Source organism: Scardinius erythrophthalmus (assembly GCF_964197995.2).
Source record: "Scardinius erythrophthalmus genome assembly, chromosome: 9".
Taxonomy (NCBI): domain Eukaryota; kingdom Metazoa; phylum Chordata; class Actinopteri; order Cypriniformes; family Leuciscidae; genus Scardinius; species Scardinius erythrophthalmus.
The window spans coordinates 31098767-31112542 of NC_138229.1; the positions used below are offsets into that span (position 1 = coordinate 31098767).

A 13776-nucleotide genomic window follows, 5' to 3' on the forward strand; every position below is an offset into this window, starting at 1 on the left:
GACAGTAAAATAATAAATAAATTCAGTCATAATTTTAAACATTTGAAAAAATATATAATGGTTTCCACAAATATATGAAGCAGCACTACAGCTGTTTTCACAATTAATAATAAGAAGAAATGTTTCTTTGGCATCAAATCATCATATTAGAATGATTTCTGAAGGATCATGTGATCCAAGTAATGATGCTGAAAATTTCATCTTTGACAACACAGGAATACATTTATATATACATATTTATATATATATTTATTATATATATCTTAAGATTTAAGATTTTGGGGCTATGTTCACTTCTGAAATCTTCTGGTCAAGTGCTCCTGATCATGATTAAATTGCAGTATACTTAAACATCATCAACTGCATCCTGTCAGCATCCAAGAAGTGTTTCTGCTCAACATCTTTCTTCAGCTCACAGCTGTTCTAAAATATACCTTCATCGCTACAAGTCCTCCTGAAGGTGCTAAGGTTATATCAGGACACATAGGACAGCTTCAGAGGCCTTCAGACGCTGTTATCTCTGGCTGTTCTGACTCAGGTTTGACAAGCTTTGCATGTGTTTGATCAGCTGGGTTGGGTAATCAGTGAACTTATAAGTAGAAAGTATGCAAATTTGCTCAAATCTGATTGGGCCCATCACACATTACAGGTTTTTGCGTTCCATCTGTGCCATCATTTAACTGTTTACACTGCCATTTTTTATTTACCTCTTATCTTACTGTTTTTCAGAATCTCACATCATGAATGCCACATTTTTAAGATGCCATGTCCAGTTAAAAGTAGTTTGACTTTGAAAACTCTGTCTCGTGACCCCTGATCCATTCTGTTGTGCTCAGTTGAGTTGTTTTTGAACGCAGCAACAGGTTCTACCATTATGTGAACGGATTCTCACAAAGGTGGCACTTCATGCTTGAACCTATCAGATGGCAGGAAAACAAAATGAATTAAAATGACAAAATTTACTGGTCAGGCACAAATAAATAATAAATAATTTATTTATAAATATATATATATATGTATAGGCCTATATAAAATTTAATTGATGTTCCATTTCTCAATAGACACAGCTCTCCTTATCAACTTTCAGCTTGGTACAGCAATTCATTTGCACTAAAATTACAAAAAAATGCTCTTATTCAGCTTTTTTTGTATTAAGTTAGGTTTTTAACTGAAAAAAAAGTTTTTTTTTTTGAAAAAATAATGTACATGTGTTAAAGGAGAACTCCGGTCAATTTTAACATTGAGCTCATTTTTTTGTAAATTTGGAGTGCCTTCAATACAGAGAACAACGACAAAAATCGGTGTTGCCTACACCTTGTTATCCTCTTTTTAAAATTTGCACCCTGTAGATGTGAAAGATATGAATAAAAATGAATAAAAATGAAGTTATTTCAGCCAGCGCACATACCTGTATTTTCTTCCTGTTTTCGGTCGAAGTCCATAGTAATCGATTTGCCGAAAACAGGATGTAAATAGGCTACAGGTATGTGCGCTGGCTGAAATAACATCATTTTTATTAATATCTTTCACATCTGCTGCAGTCAGATTCACCCGTGATCACTCTGAAGGAATCACTCACATTAGCTGTGCACTTGTAATGACACAACAAGGATGTCACAACAAGGCTAAAAGCAGGTTTAGTACTTGCCCCATTGAAGTCAACAGGGTGCAAATTTTAAAAAGAGGATAACTCGGTGTAGGCAACACCGATTTTTGTCATTGTTCTCTGTATTGACAGCACTCCAAATTTACAAAAAAATGAGCTCAATGTTAAAATTGACCGGAGTTCACCTTAACTGGCCTGTTGGTACATGGTGTATTGGTGGTGTTTTTTGTCTGAGTGGGAAATGAATTCATGTCATTTGAAAGTAGTCACTGAATACATTTTGTGCAAAAGCAATGGAATATTTTCACAGTTTAGCCCACATACACTGCTGTTGTGTTCAATGTGTGAAGAGTTTTGAAAAAGTGACCTAAGTATTGAGAAATTAGTCCTAGCAATTAAACAAAGAAAAAGAAATGTGTTGTCTGAGCAACTACAGCAATAAGTAGCCTAATTAAAGACGTTTTTAGATTTTAGGCAGAACAGCTGAAAAAATATGAATATATTCACTTAATTGCTTATGAGCTTTGATAATTAGGTGGCGCTGTTACCAAATTGACGTGGCGTGATTAGTGTGAGGTGATAATGACATATGGAAAGTTTGGTGTCAATATTCCAAAGCATTGCGGAGTTACAGCCTCAGAATCAGTTTAGCATCATGCCATCAAATTCACTAATGACGGTTTGGTTAATTAAAATTGCCCAAAATGCCAATGAACCATACCGAGTTTCGTAACAATAGCATTTTATGACAAAATAGGAAAATTGGGTATCATTTGACTCTGCATGTTGCACCGAAGAGACCAAATTTATGATTTTTGGACAAACCGTTCAGAAGTAAGCTAAAAAAAAAAGCACATCTCCTGTGACCAGTAGGTGGCGCTGTGCCAAAACACAGAATGTTGCCTCAGGTCATTTTTGTGATGACCCGTACGAAGATAAGTCGCAATATGCTAAAGTGTTGCAGAGATATAGCCATACATCAATTTTAACATGCTCTTCGTCAAATAAGTTCAGTGGTGTTATTAGAGAATGGTTCGGTTTATCAAAAAAAAAAAAAAAAAGATTTTAATAACTGTTTTGCCATCATGGTCTGATGATGACGTGAGCCAATTTTGGTGAAAAACATGTTATTTGCATGAACGTAAGTACAACTTCGGACAGAGACTCCAGAGAGTCCAAATTTGGTGTGTTTCAGACTGTTCAGACTGTCCTCTATCTGTGTGCCAAATTTAATCATTTTTCCACAAGCGGGTTCTATGGGCTGCCTGCCATAGACTTCCAGAGAGGAAGAAGTAGAAGGAGAAGGAGAACATGAACACTAACGGATACAATAGGTGCCAACGCACCTTCAGTGACTGTCTCTAGGGTTAGTGCCCATGCTGGACTTCTCAAATATTTCATTTTGAAAATCAGTATATAAACTTCAAATGAGAGATTAATCTTTTTTTTTTTTTTTTTTTTTTTACATATTCTTTCCATGTAAAAAAAGGGAATACGATTGATAAACAGATGCTATAATATTTTAGGTAGGCTTCAGTTGCACATTTATTTAGTTTTAATGTGTATTTACTGGTATTAAGACCAGTAACTAAGTTATAGGTTGAAAGACTAGTCACGTCTCTGAAGTCCTCAAGGGCTAAGGCAGGGCTCTCAAGTTTTACACATTGAGCGTGACAGTCACTCATTTCAGTCTTTTGTCACGCACTCCTGACACACATTGTATTTCTTATGTGTAAAAACTATTTATAATTTATTTAATATGCCGCAACGGCCAAATTTTCCCTGGCCGCGCAGCTCTCACTATGGAACCGGCAGGTATCAAGCACTCCCCTGGAATTCTTAGTCGAGCCTGCCACTTATCAGCCAATCAAAAAAAAGAAAGGGGCAACACAATAGCCAATCAGAAAATAGCACTATTGTATCTGTAAGATTTAATGCAACAACCAATGAAAAAAAAGAAGCATATCCTGGAATTGTTCACGTGATTCTACTATTATCCGAAAGTTTCGTTCACCCACAGTTACTAAACCTATGCGCGTGAACTCGGCAATCGACTCCTTTGGACTTCAGACGAAAACAGGATGTAAACACAGGTATTTGCGCTGGCTTAAATAACATCATTTTTATTCATATCTTTCACATCTACTGCAGTCAGATTCACTTGTGTTCACTCAGAAGGAATCACTCACATTTTCTGTGCACTTGTAATGACACATCAAGGATGTTAAGAGGCTAAAAGCAGGTTTAAAACTTGCCCCATTGAAGTCAACAGGGTGCAAATTTTAAAAAGAGGATAACACGGTGTAGGCAACACTGATTTTTGTCGTTGTTCTCTGTATTGACAGCACTCCAAATGTACAAAAAAATGAGCTCAATGTTAAAATTGACCGGAGTTCTCCTTTAATAGTTCATTAGATCAAGGGATATTTCTTGGAAACCAGCGGTTGTAGCTCCTATATTTAAGGGAGGCGACCCTCATTTAACTTGTAATTATAGGCCCATCAGTGTCCTACCTACAATATCAAAGGTTTTTGAAAAACTGGTGGCCAAACAAATTATTGATCATCTTAATAATAGCTCTTTCCAATTCCAATGCAATTTGGTTTTAGGGTAAATCACTCAACAGAAACTGAAACATATTACTTTATAGAAAAGGTAAAAGCATAAATGGATAAAGGTGGAGTGGTAGGGGCTGTATTTCTTGATTTACTTAATTTAGATTTTTACTTATTTTTGATTTTTCAATAGATTTAGTCAATTTTAGGGCTGTCAAACGATTAATCGCGATTAATCGCATCCAAAATAAAAGTTTTTTTTTTTACATAATACAAGTGTGTGTACGGTGTATAATTATTTTCTATATATAAATACACACACATGCATATATATATTTAAGAAAATGTGTTATTTATATATAAAATATTTATATATAATATAAATTATATATAATATAAATATATATACACAGTATATACATGCAAATATTTCTTAAATATATACATGCATGTGTGTGTATTTATATATAGAAAATAATTATACACCGTACACACACTTGTATAATGTAAAAACAAACTTTTATTTTGGATGCGATTAATCGCGATTAATCGTTTGACAGCCCTAGTAAATTTGATCAAATCTTACCTTTCTTCTTGTTCTCCATTAGTAAAAAATTATCATTTAAATCTAATTTATTATGTCTATCAACTGGTGTTCCACAAGGCTCCATACTGGGCCCAATTCTGTTTAGCATGTATATTAATGATTTACCCATGTTGTGTCAACAATGTAATATCCTAATGTATGCTGACGATACAGTCATTTTCACACATGATAAAAATGCAGAAGAGGTTGCAAAAAAGTTGACAGATGTTATGGTAAAAGTTACATCCTGGCTTATCTGAAATTAAACGTGTCAAAAACTGTCTGTATGTTCTTCCCTAAAAGACTGATACAAAGCAGGATATTGTTATTTCAGGAGAGAGAATACAGGTTGTTTCAGAATGTAAATATCTATGGGTACATCTGGACTCCTGTCTTGATTTCAAAACCCACATAAAAAAGGTTTGCAAAAAGGTTAAATTTAACTTGGTTAATTTTAGGTTTATTAGAAATTCTTTATCAAATGAGGCTGCAAAGATATATTTTCACTCTATGATTATTTCTTATGTCACATTATTGTTTGACAAGCTGGTCTAATACACATTTGATAGCTCTAAAACAATTGGAATTATTATACAAACAAGCACTTCAAATTTTAGATAAGAAAATAATTTAGTTTTCATCAATGTCACATTTTAAATAACTTGTTTAGCTAGAAAAATCTAATTAACTTTAAAAATGTTTGTTTAGTTAATAAGATTATGCATGGTTTGGCTCCTCCTCCTCTGGCTGATTTTATTCAATTTAAATCTACTGAAAACAGAGTAACAAGAGGTGCAATTAGAGCGGATTGTATAATTCCACGTAGGAAAACTTCCTTTGGCCAAGCTGTTTTTTTCATTCAGAGCATCACATCAGTGGAATTCTGTACCACACTCAATTAGAGAATGCTCATCATTAAACTCATTTAAGCATCATTTTAAGAAATGGCTTCTTGATAATCAACAATGTGAACATTAATGCTGCTTCCTCTATTATTATTATTATTATTATTAATCATTTCATTATAATTAGTAATATTTAACTCATAACAATGTCTTTTTTATCTTTCTTTTTTATTGTGTACATAATATATATATCGTATTTTTGTATAATATGTTTAATTGTATTTTACAGAGTTGTTTACAAGTTCTAGTTCTATTTTTGTTGTAATGTTTTACCCTTTTTCTAGTTTTAGGCCTATTAACATCTGGCTAAGGGACGGCCGATGAAAACTAGCCTTCGGTCTAATTTGGGTACATTTACATTCACGAATGTTGATTAATGTACACTGTCCCTTTTCTAAATAAATAAATAAATAATTACAATTGGTTTATGGATAATTTATTTTTTCAATCTTTTCTATACAGTTCAAAGAATATTGTCAAAAAAAGATAACATAAAACCATTAAAATATTTGTTTGTTTGAGTATAAATGATGTAATCTTGTTATAACTGTATTCTTTCCAATATACTGTGTTATCTAAGCTACAGTAGATACATAAATTATTACATCAACTTGCTGTATCCAGTGTGAGATGGCAGGGCCATGACACTCACGTTAATAATTCAGCAGCAAGTGAAGGACAAAAGTTTAATACAACACACAAACTGGCTTTCCCTGACAGCCCAAATCCATTTAGGCCAATTGATTCAACCCGTCCACGTCTTTTGGTGGTTTTCAGCCACACCGAGCAGCACCAGGGAACACTTCACCTTCATGCGGATGTCTGCCACTTCTTCACATCAAGGTCACATGGCCCAGAGAGACTGATAGCAGCATTAATGCCTGCACTTTCACACAGACCCCTCACCCACCGACCTCCTTATTCATCCTCTAATCTCTCACTTGTAAATAAACAACAGTTTCAACTGACGCAGACTTGACAGCGTGATGCATGGGGAGCCATGGATAGTCTATTTTGAGCTCTTACGGGAAAACTTTCTTGCAGTGACTTTGCAAAGACCTTTGAGGGAAAGATCAAATTCACTCTGGGTGCTTTGGTGTCGTTCAGTGTGGCACGGGATCAAGAGTTCTGTGATGTGCGCTTCCTTTCAGGCCGAGGAAATCTCGAAATGGGATTATTAATTCAATCCAGTGTCTGGAAAACTTTCATTTTGTGGCTGGGAAGTCTAAATCTTTCTCACTACTTTGTAAGAGTTTCTGCTACTCTGAATAACACAGAAGACAAAAATAGCATCTGAAGTACATCTACAGACTTTGATGCTTTACTTCTGAAATTCCCCTCTTAATCTTTGTAAAGAGCATGAAACTGATTTTCTATACAATCAATTACAACTATCTTCAGCCAATTTATCCTGACCACCTCTGTTGAAGCCACGGCCGCAGAGTAAAATGGTTTGACAAACACAAATGTCTTTCCTGTTTTGACATGTTTCCTATTGAAACAGAAGATTGGACATCTTTGTTTAAATAGCTATTGCAAACTTCTCTCAAAATGTAATATTGCAAATAAGTTAAAGCAGGTCTGCTTTAAGATTTCATCTGGCATTGTCCAAGTTGCTAAATATGCTTTAATAACTTTCTAAATCATGTTTTATGAAAATATATGTTAATAATCATACATTATAAAAACAAGGGAATTTGGATTTATTGCTAATATTTTTCTATAATCAAATCTAATAATTTTAAGCAAAAATTTGTACACACGTTTGTGCACCAGTAAAAAAAATAAAAAATTATTCTAGGCTAATAAATATAGTATAAATTATATATATATATATATATATATTATTTTACAGTCCCATACAGTAGCAATTACAATAACTGGGTAATAACTATAGGTACTAACCTTTAGCCTAAACCTAATCATAACCTTAACCCATATAGTTATATATTAAATTACAGTACTTTTATTAGGTAATTACACTGTAACTACACTGTAATAACTGAAATAAAGTGCAATCAACACATTTTTATATTTTCTGTATGCTACAATGCCTTGTATATTATGTACTAAATATGTACAAAATATTTCCTAGTATACATTTTCTAGCAAAAGCTTGAGAATATTCATACTATCGAATTCAACAATTGACAAATAAAATCCACTTTTAGGAGTACACTATCACAGAGATGGCTTCAAATGTAACAGGTATGAACTAAAAGCAAACGTTTCAGGTTTCCAAGCGTGATCAATGTTGATCTTATGATGGATCTTATAAAGGAATGAAGTATATTTACCTGCGACAGGCTCTTTGGTGGGGTACAGTTTGTTGTCGACTGTCATGCTGATGTCACAGAAGACTTCCTCTTCATCTCGATCTGCATCAAGCTGTATAAACGAGAAAGCACTTGTGTCAGGCATTCTGGGTTCTTGACAGGTTAGACCGAAAAAATCATTTGGCCCTAAGCACATTTTACTGTACCAAATGTTATTCTGTTTTGATTAGCTGGACAGACAGTTAAGGGGTTAAATATGCTATTGATTTTACTAAGTAATAATAAGCTTTACAACAATACATATATATGGCTCTAAGTATATATAGTTGTAATCAAAATGATTCTAAACCCATTGTAAATCAGGTTTATTAGCAAAATGTACAGACTTTCAGCTGTTTTGCAATGATCAAATCCAACAAAAGTAATTGAAATAGCTCAACACAACACGTTTCAAGTGGTTTCCCCAAATCCAACTGAAAATGCAACTTTTGATGACCTCTGCAGTCTCAAAATCATTCAACCCCCTGAATAGAATCCCTGACAACAGCAGAAATCTGCAAAACAGTTGTTGTCACAAGAACATGTTGTACAGTGGAACAATTTTGTTTTCTCCCCTCAGTTGTAGCTGCCTTAATAAACATATCAAAAATGCCAAGATTTATCCCACAACTATTTGCAAAAACTATTACACCGGGATGACGGAGTTGACATGTTAAAGCTGTGACCGCATAAACTTCAACATTGTTTTTATAAAATATAAAAAATATATAAAACTTTCAGGACTATGTATCCTACTGTGAGATACACAATGAGCGTAGGAAAGGGGTCCTCAGAGTTAAAGATGACCATGACATTGCCTGATTTAATTGTTTGAGTTGACACAAAGTTAGAACACAACCTTGATAGGCATTTTTTTTATGTAAATTATATAATTCGTAATTATACGTTGTTTGGCAGTTTTACATTGTGACCTCATGCTGAGGACAGGTTAAATTACATGTATTTAGTATAGAGCATCTATTTAAAACAAGATTAAATCAATGATTTTAAAAAGAAAAGCAATGAATGTCCTGAGATGTAACTTTTTAAGTATTTTTATTTTGATGAATTTCTTTATTTAGAGATGGCTTTTCTGTGTATGACGTGTCTTGTCCCTTATCTCAAGAATCAGTGATATATATTGTGATCATACATTGTATGAATTTTGTTTCAGTATAATGACTTTCATTAGGTGGCTCAACACGATCACGTAAACAAGATAACAAGACTTCAGACAGCAGGGGTGCATCGATCTAAGGCTAGGCCAGAGATTCATTCATTTGGAACCATGGTGTGATTCATCATTAAAAGCGGGCTTCTTCACAATCTAACCATTACCTTCATTAATATTGTAAAAGTATAAAAGCAGAACATATACCTACACACTCAGTTCTAGTGCTGAAGTCCTGAAGTGCAAAAAAAAACCCTCATGACACACTTCACAAGAACCTTTTCTAAGTAATGCACCGTGTCAAAACAAAACTCAAGAAAAAAACAATTCTTGAGAAATGGGGAGGCGAAGCAACGACCCCCTCCAACCTGTCTGAATGTTTCCATGACAACAGACTATAACGGGCCACAGCGTCGCAGGTACAGCGTGGGAGTGTCCCTCGGGCTTCAGAAGACTGTGTACCTGTCATGTCATTAGATTGGAAAGATTGGATACACACAAAGGTGTTGATTATTAGAAATTTATTGGGTTTTCTGACCTTTCCCGCCTCAAAGACTGTGGGCCAAAATGTACATGTCTAGCCAAAGTCCACCTTCTATCTATTTTTTATTTATCTCCATATAAAATTACTGTGGGGTCTTATTTCCATATTCCTGACTTATTTCCATTTCCATACTTTAAAACATTATTTGGTACATGTTCAGAAAACATTGCAAGCATTGCATTTGCATTCTTTGGGTAGGCTATTCCTGTGCATACACTAGAAGTTAGAACAAGGAATTGGAACAATTCATTTTGATTTGATCGAAACCGATCCGATTATTCCCCCCCCCCCCAAAAAAAAGACACAAAAAATAAATAAATAAAAATCTGAGTTATAGATAAGAAATGAGTCAATAAATACATTACGTCACGTATAGGGAATTAAAGCAAAATTCTAAGTATTCTTACAAATATTCAAAATATGCATTATAAATTGCAAGTGGGAAGGAAACAACAACATTTAACATACATTGCTCATATGGAGACACACGATTATAAATAATGACGTAGAAATTCAACGTTCTGTTAAACTTTTTTCATTTAAAGAGTCCAATTGTTTCTACTGTTGTGAAAGTGCAGGTACAATCTGAAACAGTCTCTAAAGCACTCTTGCTGTCATCAAAATGTATTATTACATTCTATTATAAATGCACACAGTTTGTATTATTGTGTTTGCATTGTATTTTCATTTCAATAGTGTCAGAATGAAGCTGTGCTTAGGCTTTAGTCACTCTCAGCTTCACAAAACAGTCTTTGATATAGGTCAGCCAAATGGTAATAGTAGCCATTCTCTTGTTTTGTTTCTTAGCAAAGAAGAAAAAAAAATCATAAATGGCCAAACACAACTGAAACACATGTGTCAACACTGCTTAGAGAGAGAGAAATCCCATTTCAGAATGCTAAAGTGGTGCAGGGTATTCATTTTGGTCTGAGAAAGATAGAAAAAAGCATGACTCAGTTCATTGCAACAGTCAAATCCATCTCTGAGGTCTGAGCTTAACACTCATGATGAAATGGCAGATCATACAGTGTGACCAAACTATTCCAGACTGCTAAAACTGCTGTTCACTTTTCTCTTTTTGCCATCTAAATGTAGACTCATCAAAATACAACATATGCACTGCACTCTATTACTGTTCCAAGGTAGATCCACCATATATCTTTGTAACTTCTTCCTAGATTTTTTTGCTGGCACTTGAAGCCATGTAATGCAGTTATATTTAGACATCACTAGTCAATACCCCAGTTACATTAAATTAATTCATCCTTGAAATATTAATGATATGATTTGTACATTAATAAAAACAAAAAAACAAACAAACCTTTTGTATATATAACATATACGCATTGTAAATATTGAATTTTGGACCCAAATTGTAATTGTAACGGTCACCAGCTGGAGTGCCCTTGAGGGCCACCAGAGGGCACTCCACATAAGACTATTATCACTCACAAACTACATTTCCCATAACTCACTGCCCGGACTCATCATCGCTTAGCACTGATCACATTCACCTGTACCTCATTCACTGATTGCATTCACCTGTGTCTCATCATCCTGTTAGTCTCAGTCTATTTATACCATGTTCATTCATTCGCTCACTGCGAAGTCTTGTTTAAGTGTTACATGCATTTCTGAGCATCCTCCTGGTTTTCTTGTCTCTTGGTTTTGGATATCTTGCCCTGATCTCTGGATTACTCTCTTGCCTCTGGTCCCTGGATTACTCCCTTGCCTCTGGTCCCTGCCTGTTTTGTTTGTTTCTTTGTTTCTTAGTTTTTTTGTTTGTTTCTTTGTTTTGACTGCCTGTCTGTGTATGACTCTTGCCTGTACATTGGATTACGCCTCTGGATCGCCCCATTCAATAAAGCTGCGTTTGGATCTAAACCTTTATGTCTCGGAGCAGATCGTGACAGAAGACTTCGCCGCACAAAGATCCAGCAGCGACCGACCAAAATCATGAATCCAGTAGTACGGATCTCGCCTGATCTTCACAGCATGAGACGGGAGTTTGCTGGACAGATCGCGGCCTTGGCCCTGGATAGCCTCAATCTGTTCAGGTACACCTGGGGGTTTGTTCCTCTCGCTGCCTCTTGCTCTCTGGGTGACGAGGCAATTAAGATGTGTTACCGGTTGGGGGCTAAGGAGGTCGACCCGAGGGAGCTCCCCGATCTCTCGATCTCGAGCCAGAGCTTCACGTCACGTCTGCCGAGCCAGAGCTTCACGTCACATCTGCCGAGCCAGAGCTTCACGTCACGTCTGCCGAGCCAGAGCTTCACGTCACGCCTGCCGAGCCAGTGTCTCTTGACAAGATGGCCACCTCCGAGCCAGTGTCTCCGTATAAGATGGCCGCCGCTGAGCCAGTGTCTCCGTACAAGATGGCCGCCGCCGAGCCAGTGTCTCCTTCCAAGATGGCTGCCGCCGAGCCAGTGTCTCTGTACAAGATGGTCTCCGCCAAACCATTGTCCCAGAACAAGATGGCCGCCGCCGAGCCAGTGTCTCCGTACAAGATGGCCGCCGCCGAGCCAGTGTTTAAGGACAAGATGGTCGCTGCCGAGCCAGTGTCTCCTTCCAAGATGGCTGCCGCCGAGCCAGTGTCTCTGTACAAGATGGTCTCCGCCAAACCATTGTCCCAGAACAAGATGGCCGCCGCCGAGCCAGTGTCTCCGTACAAGATGGCCGCCGCCGAGCAAGTGTTTAAGGACAAGATGGTCGCTGCCGAGCCAGTGACTCAGGACAAGATGGTCTCCACCGAGCCAGTGTCTTCGGACAAGATGGCTGCCACTAAGCCAGTGACTCAGGACAAGATGGTCTCTGCCGAGCCAGTGTCTTCGGACAAGATGACCACCGCCACGTCGCCTGAGCCCTCAGCAGAGATGGCCGCCGACACGGTGTCTGTTCCTGAGCCTGTGTCTGTTCCTGAGCCTGTGTCTGTCCCTGTGCCATGGCCGCCTGAAGGGTCGTCTCCACCCTGGCCTCCCGAAGGGTCATCGCCGCCCTGGCCTCCCGAAGGGTCATCGCCTCCCGAGTGGTCCTCTCCTGTACCTCATTCACTGATTGCATTCACCTGTGTCTCATCATCCTGTTAGTCTCAGTCTATTTATACCATGTTCATTCATTCCCTCACTGCAAAGTCTTGTTTAAGTGTTACACTGCATTTCTGAGCATTCTCCTGGTTTTCTTGTCTCTTGGTTTTGGATATCTTGCCCTGTTCCCTGGATTACTCTCTTGCCTCTGGTCCCTGCCTGGTTTGTTTGTTTCTTTGTTTTGACTGCCTGTCTGTGTATGACTCTTGCCTGTACATTGGATTATGCCTCTGGATTGCCCCATTCAATAAAGCTGCGTTTGGATCTAAACCTTTGTGTCTCGGAGCAGATCGTGACAGTAATGCAATTCAATTCAATTTGATCCAATTCAATTCCATTTAATTCAATACAAAGCAATGCAGTTCAATTTAATTCAATTAAAAATAATGAACGGCAAAAAAATTCAAATCAATGTGATTCAAGTAATCAAAAATCAATGCATTTCACATCAATGCGCTGTTAGATATAGATCCGGGTCACTAAAGACCATAATTTGTAATAATGATTGGTGAAACATTCATGCATTTAATGGTTGATTTTTTTCAAATGCTCAAGCAGCAACATATGTAAGTATATCATATTATATTTTCCCTACAGTTACAGCATGACGAGAACAAAATTTAATGTATCAAAATAATTAGTCAATTAACCTCAGAGACCTGAACATCAGCACACACTTTTGTTCAACGGTCATTCCAGAGAAGGGTTAAAACCCATGTGGCGACACTAAAGGGACTCACCACCAAAGCATTATACATGGCTTATTAAATCGGTCTATTTTTTGCTATGAAGGGATGAACTTCAATCAAAGCTCCACCACAATCAATTATTGCTCTCTCTCTGCAGTTACACTTAAAAAGGTTAGAGCAGTGCAGAGCGCTCTGCTGGAATGCAGGAATTACTCATGAGATCCAAAGCAAAGAAAACAAACAATAATGTCGCAGTTTGATTCTAAATTTATGTTGTTTGTGTGTGATACTTTTTATCTGTAATGCTTGCAAGTCACGGCTG

The 13776-nt window shown here is 36.8% G+C and overlaps 1 protein-coding gene across 1 annotated transcript in view; it reads right to left on the minus strand.

Moving 5' to 3' along the window:
- Nucleotides 1–13776, minus strand: part of ak5 (adenylate kinase 5) — a 132289-nt gene that overhangs the window by 28109 nt on the left and 90404 nt on the right. Inside the window, exon 7 of the mRNA XM_081375347.1 lies at nucleotides 7950–8040. Within this exon, the coding sequence (XP_081231473.1) occupies nucleotides 7950–8040 (91 nt within the window). The remainder of the gene's footprint in view (nucleotides 1–7949; nucleotides 8041–13776) is intronic.